Source organism: Dicentrarchus labrax, unplaced genomic scaffold, assembly GCF_905237075.1.
Source record: "Dicentrarchus labrax unplaced genomic scaffold, dlabrax2021, whole genome shotgun sequence".
Taxonomy (NCBI): Eukaryota; Metazoa; Chordata; class Actinopteri; family Moronidae; genus Dicentrarchus; species Dicentrarchus labrax.
Window position 1 is genome coordinate 20,702,175 of NW_026136720.1, and position 18,202 is coordinate 20,720,376.

At 38.4% G+C, this 18,202-nt stretch overlaps 2 protein-coding genes across 3 annotated transcripts; both read left to right on the plus strand.

Moving 5' to 3' along the window:
- The first annotated feature begins 791 nt into the window (after window positions 1-791).
- Window positions 792-8,106, plus strand: snx22 (sorting nexin 22). Its single transcript, XM_051381873.1, has 7 exons — window positions 792-1,121; window positions 4,242-4,325; window positions 4,922-5,026; window positions 6,104-6,198; window positions 6,600-6,632; window positions 7,335-7,402; window positions 7,514-8,106. Exons 1-7 carry the CDS (start codon window positions 1,035-1,037, stop codon window positions 7,630-7,632), a joined length of 591 nt encoding a protein of 196 aa, XP_051237833.1. The 5' UTR covers window positions 792-1,034; the 3' UTR covers window positions 7,633-8,106.
- Window positions 8,107-10,429: 2,323 nt separating this feature from the next.
- On the plus strand, window positions 10,430-17,711 carry adpgk (ADP-dependent glucokinase). Of its 2 annotated transcripts, none has more exons than XM_051381862.1 (8): window positions 10,430-10,648; window positions 12,312-12,555; window positions 13,231-13,456; window positions 13,568-13,630; window positions 14,171-14,291; window positions 14,376-14,572; window positions 15,236-15,334; window positions 15,460-17,711. In XM_051381862.1, the coding sequence occupies exons 2-8, from the start codon at window positions 12,329-12,331 to the stop codon at window positions 16,021-16,023; spliced, it is 1,497 nt and encodes a 498-aa protein (XP_051237822.1). In that variant the 5' UTR covers window positions 10,430-10,648; window positions 12,312-12,328; the 3' UTR covers window positions 16,024-17,711. The 2 variants fall into 2 exon arrangements, with proteins under 2 accessions (XP_051237822.1, XP_051237823.1); XM_051381863.1 differs by having other exon boundaries at window positions 15,463-17,711.
- The last annotated feature ends 491 nt before the right edge of the window (window positions 17,712-18,202 follow it).

The window sequence follows — 18,202 nt, forward strand, 5'->3', positions numbered from 1 at the left end:
GGCTGAGAAGGGAAGCCCTTGTGCAAAATCTATAAATATAAATAATACAAAGCAGCACGATAACTTTTTCTTTTACTTTTTTCTCACTAAACAAAGTTTGGTTTGAAGTTTTGAGCAGTGGGTGTGAGAGGATGTGAGTACAGCTTTGTGGTCTGGCTTTACATCCCTATTTATATCCAATGAGTTGTGCTTGTTTTACTTTGTGTTTCAAGTGCAGTGGGAAGTGAACCTGGATTTGAAAGTTGCATGTGGCTGTCTGAAAGCTGTTGGTTTTAAACCCACTTATCGGAATAATTATGATAATCTCTGCAGTTCCCATCAGTTCTACAAAGCATTTTAGTGCCTTTCAGCTCGTTTTATGTTTTTTTGGTTTTATGGGCAAAAACTTTATTGATTTGCTTCACTCTTACGTTAACACTACCTGTTCAGAACCTTAGTGGAGCATTTAGCAGCTAAAGAGCCACATATGTTTCTCAGGAGTTGATGGAGACCAAAACAAAGCTAAAAGGCCTAACATTTATAGAACATTGAAAAAGTAACATATGTAAAATCAAAATAATGAAAATGTTTTTTCTTTCTGTTCTGTGTCTGAGGTAAAAGTAAAAAATATAAAATAAAACCCACCAGTGTAAAAACAAAACAATGTGACAGCACATAAAGGTTTGACATTAAAACATGGCACAGCTTCAGTGTGGATGCCAACCAGCAGCTCAGTGATATCAAACCTTCAGACACAGATTGCCAGCATGCTCTCCGCCCACTAAGCGTCACACATCCAGAAAACAAACTCTTGTGTCGTTTATGTGCACTAAACTCTTTTATTCCCATATTTCGGACTGCACCTTTAATGTGCCTGGATGAGTTGGGCTCGTCCAATTAGTGTGTAGGTGGAGCACAGGAGGAAACCGAGAGCGACAACACCGACACTTTTGTTCCCCAGTTCCTGGACGAGGAGAAAAACCCAGTGTGAGCTTACTTCTCAGTTTATACTCAGTTAAGTGAAAAGTTAATCGCAGACAGTCCGACACAGTCCGATGGTGTGGGTGGAAGATTTCCCGATGATTGAAGTATCGATACCTTCGATGGAGAGGGAAGTGGATGAGTCGGGAAAGTCCAAAAAGGTGAGCACGCTGCGTGATCTTTTGTCAGTCTAACTCTTCTAAACTTGTCTCGACAGCGTAAAAAACACTTAAAGTTATCGTTATTCCTCCATGGTGACTGTTTGCTGTATTGTTAGAGCCTACAGCGCATGTTTACAGTGTGGCAGTAAAGGTGTGCCGACAGGTGAGCCAGGTAAGGAAGAGGGAAAGTGAGAGCAGCGCAGGTTCTCTTTCGATTTATCTCCACAAATCTTTGTATTTGACTCTAAAGCAAAAGTAACTGGTTGGATAAGTATTCAGAAGTAGCCATAATAGTAGCAATACTACATTACGAGTAATAAATCCTTCATTCACAGTTCTAAGTAAAGTGCAGAAGCAGTGGCAGCAATGTGTACTTCAAATAACAAAAGTAAATGCAAAACGATGCGTCACTGTTATATGATTGGATCTTATAACATTACAGTAACTACTAACTCTAACTGTCAGAGTAATGGAGTAGAAAAGTACAATATTTTATTCTGAAATCTAGTGGATTACAAGTACTCTTGACCTCAGTGATGCCCACACACCTTCAGGCATGTGTGTGAGCATGAGGAGGAAACCAAGTGCTCAAAGTCTTATTTTATGGTGGAAGAAGTATTCTTTTTACTTATAGTAACAGTAACAGTAGTTCTTCAATAACAAGTACACTGCTGAGTAGTTTACAGAAGCAGTGAACCAAAATAGTACATTCACCAGATAATAACCATCTAAAGAATACAATCTCACAAGATAATAATAATATTAATAATTATGGAAAATATTTCAAAACTACTTCAGTAAATACTTCAGTAAAGTATTTATGAATCAAATTATACATATAATGTCATAAAGTTACCACTGACCTTTGTATGAAAGGTTTTTCCTCCCTTTGCTCATTTTCAAATTAATTAATGCAGAAAGCTGTAAAACATTGGTGACATTATACACTGCAGTACATGCTTAACATTGTACATTAAATGACACCCTGAGCTTAGTGAGCTGAATGGTTTACTCTGCAATGGAAGATCTTTTTAATTTACTGTCTTTATGTTACATGCACCCTGTTTTGAAAGCAAAGTGACACATACAGTGGATTTGCTCCACATGTTTGGTGATCATGCATGAAGGTTTATATCAAGGAAAAGGGTGACATGAACACATGTGGTGTCTGAGTTTTATAACTCTGTTTATGTGTTACTGAAGGTTCCTGCAATGCTCCTTTAACCTCAGTGAAATGCACGGGGCTGAAGTGAAACTCGTCAGACTTACAGAGAATAGTCACCTAGTTATGAATTTGTAATAAATCCTATTCACACCAACACTTTAAAATGGTTAAATATGACACTCGCATGGGGAATTTGCTCCAGCTGACCCGGGCTGTAGAGGACGGACTGCAGTGTGCTGAACTATCCTTTTGTTTGGTGTTACTATCTCAGTCTGAGGCCACAAGGCTCCACAAGATCTTAGACTTGTGTTACCTTTTGTTTACATTACTGATAAAGTGTTGTAAGCTGTAACTGTATGAGGACGACGTCCTGCAGTTTGTTCTGCACAAACCCTCAAGCACTCAGTTTCTTTTCTTCAGCTGTCATTCCTCATTATTTGGGGTTCAGGGGCTGAATATGTGCAAGTGTTTCCCCAAAAACATGAGCCACATTGGCCAGATGGTGTAATTAATGCCCCAAGACGCAATTTTGGAAGGGCCACAGTCAATTGACTTTAAATTTGACCCACAAGTCCAGCTCAATGTCCTCTACAAAAGCTACTTTGACCACTAATGTCCGCCTGTGGCTATATTTCCCAATTATTTAAAAAAAAAACATTTTGCCATCCAATTCATTCTAAATGTTTAAACAATTAAAGATTAAACTAAATTAAAAAACATTTACCTTACCTTACATTATCTTAAAGATTTACAGCAGTAAAATGCCACATATGCATTAATGCAGCAGTAATATTCATCTAAAAAACAGATCTACAAATCTACATACAGATATAATAGTAAAACACTGACATGGACCATTTTACTGCAGAATGAGTACTTTTACTTGTGATACTTCCAAGTACATTTTGATGCTGATAATTCTTAAATACTTTAGCTTAAGTAAGGATTTGAATGCAGGACTGTACTTGTAGTGTAGTTTTACTTCAGTTTAGGATCTGAATACTTCTTCTACTGTTTAAAACTTTATCACTAAGGTCTTGGCTCGGTTAATTCAAAATAGCAGATGTTAATGTAAAAGTGTATAAAGCAGGGATTTGTTTACAGTGAGTACACTAAACCTTCGACATTACAAATAATATCTTGATTATTATATTAATGCTTTAAAATGAAGAATCAATGTTGGATAAGCACATAAGAAATCAGAAAGTACACTGACTTCTTGAGAATGAAATCTGAAGCTCTGTGCCTCCTCCTGGTGGAGAAATGAGAACCTCTAAGTACTTTAACAATTACTAATATGTTTGTAAGACCCCCAAGGCATGGTTGCTATTATTATTATTATTTAAGCTCTTCATCTTAATTCCTTCATTTATTTTTTACACAGATTTTTCCAAAAAGAAATCTACTCAGCAGAAGTATGACAGACTTTAAGATAAATCCGGCTCTGTGTGTCACTGGTTATATTTGACTGTTGCCAAATGTCTGTCTTCACCTGATGGGCTGATGTTTTAAATGTGGTAAATTAACTATTAATATTAATTCAGTTATGTTATATTTGTAGAACGCCCAGTCATAACAGAAGTTATCTCACTTTTCATATAAAGCAGGTCTAGACTGTACTTCTTATTATTATTATTATTATTATTATTATTACAGTACATATACACACTATAAAGAAAGCATATTTTAACCTTGTTAATAAATGTGTTGAATTATATTTTGTCTTGTTATTGTAGCCTAATTTAAGTAAGATTTGACCAAATTGCAGAATGTTTGTGTCTGTTTAAAACATAAAGATTTGGTTTTTATATTTGGTTTATTTTCATCGTCGGTGAAGAGTATGACACACCTCTGTTCATCTTTAAATGTCCAACCTGAAAACCATTTAATTCACTTAATGACAGACAGAACTGTAAATTATCTGTGTGCCTCCTTCTTCTTTGGTTTGTTTGCAGCGTTTCCGAATTGAAATCTTGTTTAATGGAAGGAAACATTTTGTGCTCAGAAGAAGCAGCGAATTCCAGAGCCTCCACAGGAAAGTATGTATATGTAACTTATTATAGCCACAGTAATGATTAATACGGTGCCACTGAGTGACGTGTACTGTATGTAGCGCTGCATGTTGTGCTGTTAGATGGAGCATTTCTGTGTAACATAACAAAGCTTCACTTCAATGGTCACTTGCATTTGTAAATATACGTATTTTACAGAAATGATGATGTCATGTTGGAAGTGAACGCCCAAAGACTTACAACCAACCTGTTACTTGGACAGTCTTTTGAAGCTGACAGTTTTATAAAACTTTATACTTGAAAACTGTAGTTGCAATAGTTGTAGGTGTAGAAAGAGGTGAAAAAGTAATTTGATTATGGCTTTAATAATGCAGCCCAAACAAACAAATATTTTAAATTAAAATAGAATAAAACAATGAAATACAATAAAAGTATATATGTAGCAGTAAAGGAAGAAATAAAAAAAGAAAACTAAATTATATTTCCAAAGAAGCTATACAGTTACATATATACATGCATTTATGTGTATATATACAGTATGTGTGCTATGTTTCTTGGTACATTATTGCCACGAACTTACAGTCTGATTCGAAGGTTCATGTTGTATCTTGTGGTACCTGCAGCTCAGAAAGATCATCCAGACTCCAGATTTTCCGAGCAAAAGGAACCCTCATCTGAGGACCAAACCTCTGGAGCAGAGGAGGCAGGAGCTGGAAGACTACATCCAGGTAACACATCCAGGTGTTCTTCAGGCACTAATAAATGGGATTCAGCCCTCGTCTTTCAATCTGATATCCTTAAGCAGCAAGCCTCTGTCCTGCTGAACTTCCCTTGTGCAAGACAGGTCCTGTAGGAGTCATTTACAATAAAAGACCAGAGTCCAGAACCCTCCTGGTACAGTTGAATTTGGAATCTGATCCAAGACCAAGTCAACAATTTTATGCTTCTGTATACTTCTTCTTCAAAGACAAAAGGCTTGAGGCCAGATGAATGTGGCTGGTAAACTCAAAACATCTTTCCCAGTCGAACTTGACAAGAGCCCAGAACTGAACTGAGTACATGCGTGATCACGATGCTCGTGGAGGAAGACAATCACATCCACCATAGATGGTTTTAGTGTCATCCTACTCTGGTCAACAAGCACTGGCTACACTCAGTCTCTCATCCTGCTTCCCAGTGGGCATTACATATCTACTTTCAACACATGATATATGACGATTGGCAGGGTCACAGAGAGAAAGATTTAATAAGTAATAAGTTATATTTAAAAATAATGCAACCTGAAGTTTCAGGCAAAAAAATGGCCTGAACCCGACCCAACAACTCGTTTTCAGAACTTGTCGGATTAAGGCCAGGTTGCCTTCTAGTCAGAGGGCTCAGTAAGTGCTTTAAATTTCAGAAGTATCTGATCATGCAATGCATAAAAATGTCTTCATTCCTATAAGTGACAGAGGGAGACTATGAGACAAAAACCCTAAAACTTTTTGTTTAGTTTTCGTTAAACCCCGTGCTACAGAGTTTTGGAGCAGCAGTAGTTGAGCTACAGGTGAACAAAGCCTCACAGGAGCTGAAGAATGATTTAATAAAAAAACATGGGTGAATTTTTCTTAAACTTTGGGCTGAAGGAAAGGTCATGAAAAAATAAAAAGCTATGTGCCATCAGCCATTTTTTATTAACTTTAATCTTAAACATATGATTTTCACTGATATTGAAAATGTCTTTTGCACAAACACAAGCTTTGAAACCTTGCTTGACAAACCATTTCACTACAATTTTACAAGTTGTATTGTTCTCTGTTGGCCAGGATATCATCTATCAAAATGAAGACGTGCCGCAGGTGCTGCTGGACTTCCTCCACCTCAAACACTTTCACACAGGGAACAAGATCAGCAGCACGGAGTAAGTCCTTCAGTCCTGACTCCTCTAACTGAACCCGGAGATGTTGGATATGTTGCTATATTTAGGTCCTCTATTTTTAAAGATTGGGGGCAACGCGGCGACATAATAAAACTTTGAACACATTTTTCACAGTGGTGTGGAGCAGCAGCACTGGCTCTAACCCACAATGATATGTACAGATAGATCAGATCACTCTTTGTTTTTGACTGAAAAAACATATATGACATAACAGCTAGTAGTGTACAGTAGTACAGTAGTGTAACGTATGTGGGTGAGTTGGATTATTGTCTTTATAAAAACTGATTGTAACTTTATAAACAAAAGGAAATTAGTTAGTTTCTGTATTATTGTTGTGTCTGTAATGTCTGGAAATCTGTAATAGTTATGTGCTCTAATTTCAGATCACTTGAGGAATTGGACAGTCAGGATTACAAGTAAGATATACTAGTATTTCCCATCTCTCTATATTTGTGCGGTACAGTATATGTAGCCTACTACTGGAAGAGAGGAGCCCTATGCACAAGATGTTTCTACAGTAGCCCACACAGGACAAACCAAAGACTGGCCCTAGCTTTTGTTGAGATTCCCGTGGCCACCCTAGATTCTCCTACACGGGGTGGGTGAGGTGTAGGGTTTGTAATCTGCAATTGAACCACTAGATGCCACTAAATCCTACACACTGAACCTTTAAAAGAAACTGTAATAAAATCACTGTAAAGAACATGAGCGTCAAAAATGTCAAACAACCTGCTTGTCTTGTTTTTTTAATGTATGCTGACTCCCTAGCAACATCTTGACGTCACTCTACAAATTGACACCTCCAGACTACCATATGTATTGACTTCTTCTATCTGTACATCTTGTCCTGGGAGTGTTAAAGGCGTTATTTGACACACATGAAACTACATGACGCTGCACAAATTGATCAGTGTGTGTTGCACTTAAAGGCCACTCGTCTACTCAGGGTCTTGGTTCGACTGTTGCCCCGAAGCACAGGCTTGGTCCTGTTTGTATAAACATCTGTGTCAGCACCCAACCTCCTTATTGTGCTTCAGGCATGTATTTTGTGTGCACATAATGTTTTTTTTTAATGTTGCATAAGACTAATCAGTCACATTTTTACCTTTTTCCCTCAGTTATGAGTTACCACATCAGAGAGTGTTTGGATTTTTTCAGGATCCTTATCTCTCTGACTGCACGTCAGGTAGGAGAGAACAGCTTCTGTACAGCATTTTGTGTTCTGCAACATTTTGACTCTGCACTTGTCAGTCCATTTTGTTGTTTGGTAATGTCATTTTGAATCCCTGTCTTGCAGATCTCCCAGATATTGTTGTGGACGGGGTTCTTCAGGGTTTTTACCCTCGGGACGTCCGGGTCAGCTTCACTTCCCCCACTCTCACCAAGCCTGACCCCACATCTTCTATAGAGGCCTGAAATTATAGTTTGTAAAAGTAGTTTTAAAGTAGAATATGTAGCACAGTCAAACAGGAATGAAAGCATACGCCTGCATACAAAACAGCCTGAAATAGGTCATTTGGAGGATTCTTTTGTCTAAAGTCAGCGGCTGCTTTGTTTTACTCCTCCTATCGTGCTGTTCAACATTATACTGCCCTTTGAGAATCTAATACTGAGGCCAAACACCAAAACCCATCTTTAAACTTTGTTCTGTTAATATGTGTTTGTGCTTTTAGTCGTGAAGGTAACATAATTTTAATGAAGATGTGGCCACATGCAAAAGTGTCTTTTATTCGTTTTAGCCATATTGTTGCCTATTTTCATTCACCTTCGGTCAAATATTGTTGCTGTGGTATTTTGAAGCATTTTTTATGTGTAAACAAATAGTTTTTTAGTTGGTGTAGTTTTATAACATCTTGTTTATAATGAAATTATAATAAAGAATCAAACATATCTTACCCTGCGTGAATTCTCTATTTAAACCTGAGCTGTTGAACAAGATGATCAACATTCTTCTGTTTGAGAAATTAAGGCGTCGTTTGGACACAATCTTTTCACAGATTGGTTTTATATTGGCTATTTAAGACGTTATTGACCAATAATAATAGATTTGCTGTAGTCTGAGATATAATTTATACTTCCTGATCAACTTCAGTCAGTTTATTTAAAAAACATTTACAAACTACGTGATGTGTTAAATAAATTACACTTAAGTCTTATAATAAATTACACAAAAGATGCTAAATCATCATCTTTTTCCCTATAAGACCCCCTTAAAACCTATAGCACACAAAGCAAGACACCCAAACACGTCTTGTGCTAGATCCTCCTGTTTCTTGACATAAATATACAGAAGGAAAAAAAAATAGTGTAGCATTGAATTTGACTGGGGTCATTTATTTTGAATATTAACGGATAATTTCAGTATAACTGACACTTCAGATGTATTTCTTCATACAGTATGCAAGTGTTAAAGGTGTCAGTTTTCTCTACAGCTGCCATGCCTCACCTCAGCCTCCAGCAAAATGGTTTACAAGTAGCAACAAGCAGAACATTCATGCATATTTGCCTGAGGGAGAAAAGACGGGAAGAAAGCAGTTAAGTCTTTAATTGTGTTATTTGGTTGTGGTTTAGTGGTGTTCTAAATCGCCTCCGTTGGTACATTTCAAGACCTGTTTGGACCTGTTCACTCTGAAAAAGGAACAAATTTAAGCCAGAATTTTCTGGATGCTGTGTCAGGAGTTAGTTATTAGTGATCAATATCTAGAAGTGAGTAAGAAAATCTTCAATAATGTGTCTAAAAGAGTCATGAAGTAAGTACTTGTAAAATACAGTAATAATATAGCTAGTGCTAATTACAAATAACGTGTCACATATATTAGCCTCAAAGATTTAAATTCCTCCAAAGCTATGAAAGATAATGTTTCACTTTAATCTTTTTTTATTTATCCTACATTTACCATAATGCAGCTCAATGGTACCTTTTATTTAGACCTTCCCTGTCCACACCTTTGAATTTCCACATTTCCAGCTTGTAACAAATGCTTTCTGTTAAATAATACATAATCACCAACCCCAAACCCCAAATAACCCTGATGAACATCATTTCCTCCCATTTTAGTTTCCTACAGAACCACAGAAGACAGCAGTATGAAGTGATATTCTTCGTGAGGTATAAACTGATCATGTGGATGTGTTGTTAGATATAGAGAGAGGCTGTGGAAGACGACTGGAGAGTTAGGATTTGGAGAGTGAAGGGAAGACTGTAAACATCTTTATGAATACATGAAACCAACATAAATATCATATTTCCATCATGTTTTCTACATTTTTTCCCCCCACCATTTGAGGTTTAAATGGTGCTCTCTTCTTCTGCAGTGGTATGATGGCACCTGACTGGACAATTAGCATCTTTGTGTATGTTGACCGACTCCTAATATTAACACAACTGTAGTGGATGAACATGCGTATACATTTGTGTTTTCTTGCACAGATTTCCTGGAAATTTGGTTCAAATTCTCGACACATTCGGATGGAAACCTGGTTTATGGTATACCCACAGGGGACTTCTTTTTTCCCCAGAGCCCCCCAGACAATGAATCTAGGTGTTAACTGAAGGCCCATAACAGTTGAGCAGTAAAGCAGTGTACTATAATGATAAAAAAAAATAATAATAATTCATATAGCCCCTTTCAAAACAAAGTTACAGGGTGCTTTATGTGGTTGAACAGGATTAAAACATTGTACAACTGCAATGAGGCAAATTAAATCCCACTAATTGATTGAAATGAAAATATAATAAAATAATAAAAAGCGGTATGCTAGCATTAATGAACAGCTTTTTTAAAATATCTAACAGATAAGTTTTGAAAAGTGATTTAAAAGATGTCACTGATTCTGCAAACTTTGTAAAATCTTTGTTTAATATCTCACCAGGATCATTAACTTACACTTAATGATTTCCAGGAATTCCGAGTTAAAACAGACGCATTTGAAACCACAGATGTATTTTTTTAATAAGTATATATATAACCTTTAAAAATCCAAGTACCTTTTCACTTTCAGTCTTTATTTAACCCATGTGTTTACCCTTCAGCTCTGTTCTTCACAGTCTGTACCATGAATGTACCCGGACTCGCCTTGCTGGAAGACACGGCGCTACTCGGCCTCTGATTGGCTCGTCTAAACCTGACCAACCAAACCCCTTGAGGTACCAGCCAATCAGAGCCCGAGTAGGGCGGGTCATGACGTCGCCTCCCGAATGTACCCTGTAGTAGCGCATGCGCGGAGCGGTAGACGGAAGCCGCTGCTGCTGCTGTGTGCTGGCGGTCTCCTGCTGCTGTCTTTCCCAATCATTGCTTCTTCAATGACTCTGACTTCCTCAGTTACTTCTCCCTCCACCGGCAGTATTCAGCAAAATAAATGCTCTGTATGTGATTTACCAGGGAACAGGATCCTCTTCCTGACTAACAAACTTGAAGCCTGCACATTATCGGTACGTGCCGCTAACAAACATGAAGATTTTAATGAAAGCTGTTAATTAAGGTGTATTAAAGTACTTGGCTGTCAGGCTCGTCTCTTAATGAGATGTCTCGCTAAGCCGAGCTAGAAGCTACTTGCTACTGTCAGATTAGCTTTGATAGACTGCAGACCCTGTGTGCTGATGCTAGCATGTTAGCTTGTGTGTGTGTGTGTGTGTGTGTGTGTGTGTGTGTGTGTGTGTGTGTGTGTGTGTGTGTGTGTGTCCACGTTAGCAGTAACTTAACCCCTGTATTCTGTACCATAAAGAGTACGCAGCGTCGTTGCAGCCTCCAGGGCAGTGGCTCTTGCTGTGGTTATTCCTGTACTCCTGGGCAGTATGAGGGAACACCAACACTAACTTTTGAACATGCCCTGTCATCCAGGTGTAAATGTCGAGCTCACCAACTGGGCGAAAGACAATGAGATTATCTGCAAGGAGAGTTGGATATACTTGTTGTTTTTGTACAATTAAAACTCTATAAATTGTACTTATATATTCTCTCTACCTCATTCATTCACTTTGGGGGATCCTGTACTGTATGATTCATTTAGGGTCAAAGTCATTTGAAAGAAAGTCTGCTTTTTTCTCATATTTTTATAATCATATAAGTCATTTTTCAGGCAAATATGCCAACATTTGATTGTTCAAGGTTCACAGATGTGAAGATTTACTGCTTTTCTTGGTACTAAATGTAACATTATAGGGATTTGGACTGGTAGTAAGACAAGAGGAACCACTTGATTCACACTTGATGATTGAGCCCAAGGAGATTGTGATGGTATTTTTCACAGTTTTCTGATGTTTTATTGACCAAGCAATTATTTAGAAAATAACCAGCAGATGAATAGGACGAGGAGAATCAGGATCCGGGTGGTTTAGCACCTCTGCTAAACACTTCCCTAATTTACTGATTCAAACTAGGGCTGCAACTAATGATTATTTTCATTATATATAATAATCTGCCAACTATTGTTTTGTTGAATCTTTTGGTGTATAAAACAGCAGAAAACGAAATAATAGCCATTACATTATCCAAGGACACAAGGTGACATCATCAAATGTCTTTTATTTGACTGACTTACAGAAGATATTTAATTTATTATGATGTAAAAACAAGAAAAGTAGAATATTCTCCCATTTAAGAACCTGGAACTATTAACTTTTGGGCGTAATTTCTTTCTCTCTTCTTTTCAAAATATTCAAATGTCAATAGTTGATGATTAATTTTCTTTTGATTGATTAATTAACTCCTCAATCTAATCATCTAATCCAAACACCTGTAATTCAATATTATTGGTTCAGCCAAATCATATGCCAATGTGATGTTATCCTTCTTAAAATGAGTTAATTATTCCATGCGATTATTCCATGTGATGTTATCCTTCTTAAAATGAGTTAATTATTCCATGCGAGCTGCAAGTTTAGACAAACAAAATTAGGTAAAGGTTTTCTTTTACAGATATGATGAGTTTGTTCTTGTATAATCAAGAACAGTGGAACACAGTTGTGTGTGTGTGTCACGTGTTTGAACACTGAACATTGCTATGCAGCTCTTTAATTACCAGTCAATAAGTTGATCACTTTGAAATGCTAATGGTTGATATGAGAGAGAACTGACTGATTTCCTTCGCTGTAGGAGTGTGTGGGAGCATCATGTGGAGGAAGGCTTCAGCAGCGGCCCTGCTGGCCTTAGCTGTTGGCTATTTCTACAATGGCAGCCCAGACCTGCCAGAGCAGATTCTGCAGTATATCAGCCTGCCAAACTTTCAGCAATCATATCAGAGCCAGAACAGCCAAAACAGCCTGGAGCAGGTGATCTCAGCTGCCTGGGAGACTCTGATAACTCTACCGACCCGACAGTGGAGCAAAGTGGCAGTAGGGTGAGTTATAAAGTTACTGTGAGAAATAGATGCATGTCACCTGGAGTGGATATTTATTGCTGCGTCTGTGCTCCTGCAGGCACTCTACAGCAGACTGTGGCATGTTTGAGAGGCTGTATACAGCTCTGCTTGTGAGAAGGAATGTGTTATCGTGACTCAGTCCCGGCTCAGATGGCTGGGTCCAAGACAGTGTTACCCCAGTGAATTAAATTACTTTCCTTTTAGGCTGTTTTAGAATAGCCAACACACTTGATCAGAGTTTTTAAAAGGTGGAAGATGGTGATTGGCTGGACCCGAAGGACAGCCTACCAGAGGGTTGGAGAGATTTATTCCTCCAAGGAGTGAAGGGAAGGTGTATTGTTTAGGAATGGTTTATGTCTCTTTAATACAACAACTGAAGTTACTTGTTAAGTCACCGTAAAATGGCTGTTAAGGCATCTTTATCTTCCATAATGTAGAATACTTCAAAGAAAAACAGAATATGGGTGTGACACATTACAAGGAGATATGGAGCTGTAGAGGACTGTTGGTCTCTACCTAATCCCTCCCTACTTTTGACATATTTTTCACAGGGATAAAAATCAAGTATATAATGATGATTAAGTTATTATTAACTATCAAATAACCTGTACTCTGTGTTTCTTCTAAACTGTCTATATCTCCTCTCTGGTAAAGGGTGAATGCCTGTGTCGATGTGGTCGTCTCAGGAGTGGGACTGCTGCAGGCACTGGCTGTGGATCCTGGCACCGGCCTGGATCACGAAGTGTTGCACTCCAAAGAGGACTTGAAGGAAGCCTTCATCCATTACATGGAGCGTGGAGCAGCTGCCGAGCGCTTCTTCAGCGACAAGGAGGTCTTTCAGAGGATTGCCCGTGCAGCTGCGGAGTACCCTGGGGCGAAGGCAAGGCTACCTCACTCCCCAAACCTTCTCAGAAGATGAATACTTGTCGTTTTATTAAGTCATTTTTTAGTGACCTCCCTCCTGGTAAACTTTACTTTTGTCTTCTTCCAGCTGTATGTGGGAGGAAATGCTGCCCTCATTGGCCAGAAGCTCGCTACTTACCCTGACCTGATGGTACAGTAGCATGTTTATACTTCTGTTATAAACTGTTAGATTCAAGCTGGTCAGTCAAATCTATTTCCAGCAAGTTAAAACCCCTTAAAGGAACTTTCATTTTCAATTTACCCTATGGAGGGTCCCTATCTTGTCTTATTTTGTATAATTCTGGCAGTTTCTACTGCCTCATTTATTTCATTTCAAGGGGAATCTGCGAATCCAACCTTGCTGCAGGCATTAAGAATAACTTTAACTAAATAGAAATAGCCAATCTTCGTGCTGATGGTAAAGAAATAATAAACATTCATATCATTTTATAATATGAAAATGTGTTTTGGCAGCCTATTAAACACAATATTGTGGTCTAATTCGAATCCCTGGGCACTTATTATTATTCAAAGAAAATGTGTATATCTTATAAGGCACATTTCCTGTCACAAATCCAGTGTTATGCAGAAAACAATTCCCAAAAAGGCAATTATTCTACCACATGACAGCACATATCTTAAAGAGTGGTTCAGTGCTTCAGGTTGACGGTTAATATTTTTTACACCGCAGGTTTTGTTATGTGGGCCAGTCGGTCCTAAACTTCACGAGATGCTGGATGAGCAGATAGTTGTCCCCCCGGAGTCTCTCCAGGAGACAGATGAATTTCACCTCATCCTGGAGTATAAAGCAGGTAAAGAGGAGAACACGCTGCAGCTTTTACAGCCTCTGTTGCACTTAATGTAATTCAACAGCTGTGTTTGGTCTCTGTCTCAAGGTGAACAGTGGGGTTCAACTCAGGCACCTCAAGCCAACCGCTTCATCTTCTCTCACGATGTGTCCAACGGAGAGATGAGCTCACTGGAGACGTTCGTGGCGAGTCTGGACGAGTTTCAGCCAGAACTCGTTGTCCTGTCGGGGCTCCACATGATGGAGGGTCAGGGTAGAGAGTTGTGGGAGGATCGACTGAAAGAGGTCAGTGGCTAAAAGCTGTCCTTACGGTTTTCTCTGCCTGTTGTTTTAATTGACAAAACTGTCCCATTAACTGAAAATCATATATTCTTAATCTGTTATTTCTCAGTCACAATATATTAAACTTGAAATACTTTATAACAATAAACATTATCTACTTTTATTAAAGACTATTGATGTGTAGTAATGCACTGAGGAGTAAAGGTTATTCCAACCTTTATGGGATTCTCTTCCCATCTTTTAACCCATCAAAACCATTATGCTACTTATGCTATTGAAAATTGGTCCTAACATTTTTTGATTGAAAAGCTATGATTTGCTTTGGAGAATTGTTTATAGTAATGTACAGTGTTGTAAAAAAACTCAAAATGTGCCTGCGGTTGTTTTAGCCGATTCTTCAACTAAGAACAGAACAAAACTTTAGACTACTTGGTTAGTTATTATGTCCAATATAATGTTGCGTGACAAGGAGAGGAAGATTCAAGGTCATCAGTTCTTCATCAGAACATTATTATTATTGTTATTATTATTATTATTATTATTATTATTATTATTATGTTGCCCGGAAGCAATGTCTGTGTATGCATGGTCACATAGGCAGTGACTCAAACTGTATACATTTTGGGGTAACTTATCTAACGTCTTATACTTTCCTCCTCGCTGCAGGCTGTGTCAGCCATATCTGACATTCGTAAGGATATTCCCATCCATCTGGAGCTGGCAAGCATGACCGACAAAGACTACATGAACAGCATTATGCAGGAGGTACATGTGGAAAACAGTTCTTTCAGAAAATCCTTCACAGAGAAGGAATGAGTGTGCTCAAATCCCACAAATCCCTAAAGGGTTCGGTATATTTAATTAAAGTTTTTTTCCCTGTTTCCTGTTAGCAGGTTATGCCCATTGTCAGCTCCATCGGGCTGAACGAGCAGGAGCTGCTCTTTCTCTCTCAGGCTGGTGAGGGGCCTCATGCAGACATGACTGCCTGGAAAGGCATTCCAGACGTGGGCCGGGTCAGCGACATCCTCCACTGGATCTTGGAGCAGCACGGCCGCAGTGACCCATCGTCAGAAGCGGACCTGACTCGCATTCACTTCCACACGCTGGCCTACCACATCCTGGCTACGGTGGATGGATACTGGGGGAACCAGGCGGCAGCAGTGATGGCTGGAGCACGAGTGGCCAGCAGTCAGGCCTGTGGCCTCCAGTCTGTTGATGTTAGCAAAGTGGAGCTCAAAGCCCCACAAGAGTTTCACAGCTCACACACTGAGCCACGAGAGAAGCTGTCCCTGAACCCAGCAGAGCCTGTTACTGTGTGGCGGAGGGGAAACGTCACCTTCCACCTGACACCGGTGCTGGTCTGCAAACAGCCACTTCGGACAGTAGGGCTCGGGGATGCCATCTCAGCAGAGGGACTAGTTTACTCAGAGTTAAAGACCCAGCAGCCCTTCTGAGGTTTGCTTGAATCTGACACTCCATTTCTCTGGAAAACATTGATTGGAAGTGCTGAAAAGAGCCAGTGAAGTTTCACTTGCAGTGGTGTTGGAGTCATGTTTCTAAACCTGTTCAGGCATCCGTATCCTGAACCAGGTTTTGTGTCTTCCTTCCCGAAGCTCCACTGAGTTTAAGAATGTGATCGATGGTGATAGTTTTAAAATCCTGCCTGATAATTTTTTTCCAGCCTGCTCCGGTCTCCTCTGTTCTCCCTCCTCTAGTCCTCCAGCAGACACAGAAACTGAGGCAGAGCTTTACAGCAGTGGATCTAACCGGGCTGTGAGGTGGCCTGACTCTATGCACTGGGCGCAGCTTAAAGCCATCTCCACAAACTCCAAAGAGTTTTGTTGGCTCACCCAATTTACTTTGACCTGCATACCTTCAGTATGCTGTGCCTTGAGAAAATAAAAGTTATCATTAAATATTTTAGTCATATTTCAGAGCCAGATAAACTCAAAATTAAGTCTCACATCAGTTACCTTTCTGAGATGTATACACTATATATACACACACATATAAACTATTGTGTTTGACTGGAGACTGACGGGCGTCTTACTATATTGTAGAATCTAAGTGGTATTCTCAATGTTATTTGTTTCTTCAACTTTTGGTGCATTGACGTCAAATAGTCACTAGATCACTTGAAAGCTCATTCTCCTATGCGTATCTGACTTCTTTACATGTATTAACTGTTGTCTAGAAATACTTGACATGTATGTTATTTGTCCTGTGAGGATAAAAATCCTAGTGCGAGTTTGTGTTATCTCCATTTTTGGCCTAAACACTCCCACTATAAAGTTGTTTAAGTTTGGAAACTGCTCAGTGCAAACAACATTTTTAGGGTTGTTATAATCTCTGTTGCTTGCTCTACATTATAAATTGCTAAAGCAGCATCCATATAAATTGTTGATCAATGAAATGTCACACTTATAAATGCAAAGTTAAATGTGGTTTTGAAGGGGATTCTTCTTTATGCAGTAAAGCTCAGTTTACAATCAGATGCCAGCCAATTAACCTAAAGGTTCTGTTGGAGACAAAATTTACAATATAAGGCAGCGTAGGTCATGTTATCAGGGTCACTGTACTTGTTTGTTTGTGTTTTGTTTTGTTTGTACAATCTTTCAGTTATTGCTTTCCTTCACTTACAAAATGTGATTATGTAACATGATATCCTGGAAAACCTTACACGCTGGCCAGTGCAACATACTGTATATACAATTTAGCATATAGATAAATTGTGCTTTTTCATGGGTGGGTTGGTTGGTTGTTTTTTTTTTTCTGAGCTTACTTAGGAACGCCTGCATCATGTTAGATGTGCAGTATGTAACTGTTTGAGCAGCGTATTTGTATACCTCACATGGCCACTGAAGGCATGCAATAATGGAGTCTTAATGCAAACATACAACTGAAAGATATATGGCATTTTGTTTTGCAGAATTAATTCTTTGCACTAGTGGGAAGTGGCAGGTGTGCCTGCAAAGGTGAATGTAACCTTAACTCCAGACCCCCCCGCCCCTTTATTTTTTTTAGCAAGAACAATCTATTCAACTTTACTAATTTCCTAGTTTGTGTCTCATGTTTTTAACATTTGTATCTGTCAAAAGTTTCATCTACTTGTAGTTTGTCATTAAAATATGTATGGAGAGTAGTACTTGGCTTGATTGTAGTGCTGCAGATAATTGCACGTATTTGTCTATGTTGAAAGAAGCTAAAACTAGTGCTGAAATTATTAGCTGAATAATTGATTAATTTGCATTGAGCAGCAATTTTAAAATCATCACAAATAGTTTAAACATTCTCTGGCTCTAGTGTCTTAAATGTCAATATTTTCAAATTATGATTAATTAATTATATCAATATAAAGTGAATATATTTGGGTTTTAAGAGTGTTAGTCATAAAAAAAATAGACATTAGAGGATTAAATCTTCATCTGAGTAATATTAATTGGCTTTTTAAAAACTATCTTATTGACTAAACAATGAATTAAAAAGTAATCAGCAGATTAATTGGTTATAAAAATAACCCTTAGTTACAACCCTACTTGAAGTAGTATGTAGTAAATTAATAGAAATCTACATTTGTTTAATGTTAGATAGATTTCAAAGTACAGTATGTGATGTGATATAGAGAAAACATTT

Excerpts from the sequence above, each read along its gene's own strand:
- adpgk (XM_051381862.1), top strand. The coding sequence starts at position 12,329 with ATGTGGAGGAAGGCTTCAGCAGCGGCCCTGCTGGCCTTAGCTGTTGGC. Across the intron at positions 14,292-14,375 it reads CATCCTGGAGTATAAAGCAG|GTGAACAGTGGGGTTCAACT; the intron begins GTAAAGAGGAGA and ends CTCTGTCTCAAG. Across the intron at positions 15,335-15,459 it reads TGAACAGCATTATGCAGGAG|CAGGTTATGCCCATTGTCAG; the intron begins GTACATGTGGAA and ends GTTTCCTGTTAG.
- snx22 (XM_051381873.1), top strand. The coding sequence starts at position 1,035 with ATGGTGTGGGTGGAAGATTTCCCGATGATTGAAGTATCGATACCTTCG. Across the intron at positions 1,122-4,241 it reads AGTCGGGAAAGTCCAAAAAG|CGTTTCCGAATTGAAATCTT; the intron begins GTGAGCACGCTG and ends GTTTGTTTGCAG. Across the intron at positions 6,633-7,334 it reads TTGGACAGTCAGGATTACAA|TTATGAGTTACCACATCAGA; the intron begins GTAAGATATACT and ends TTTTTCCCTCAG.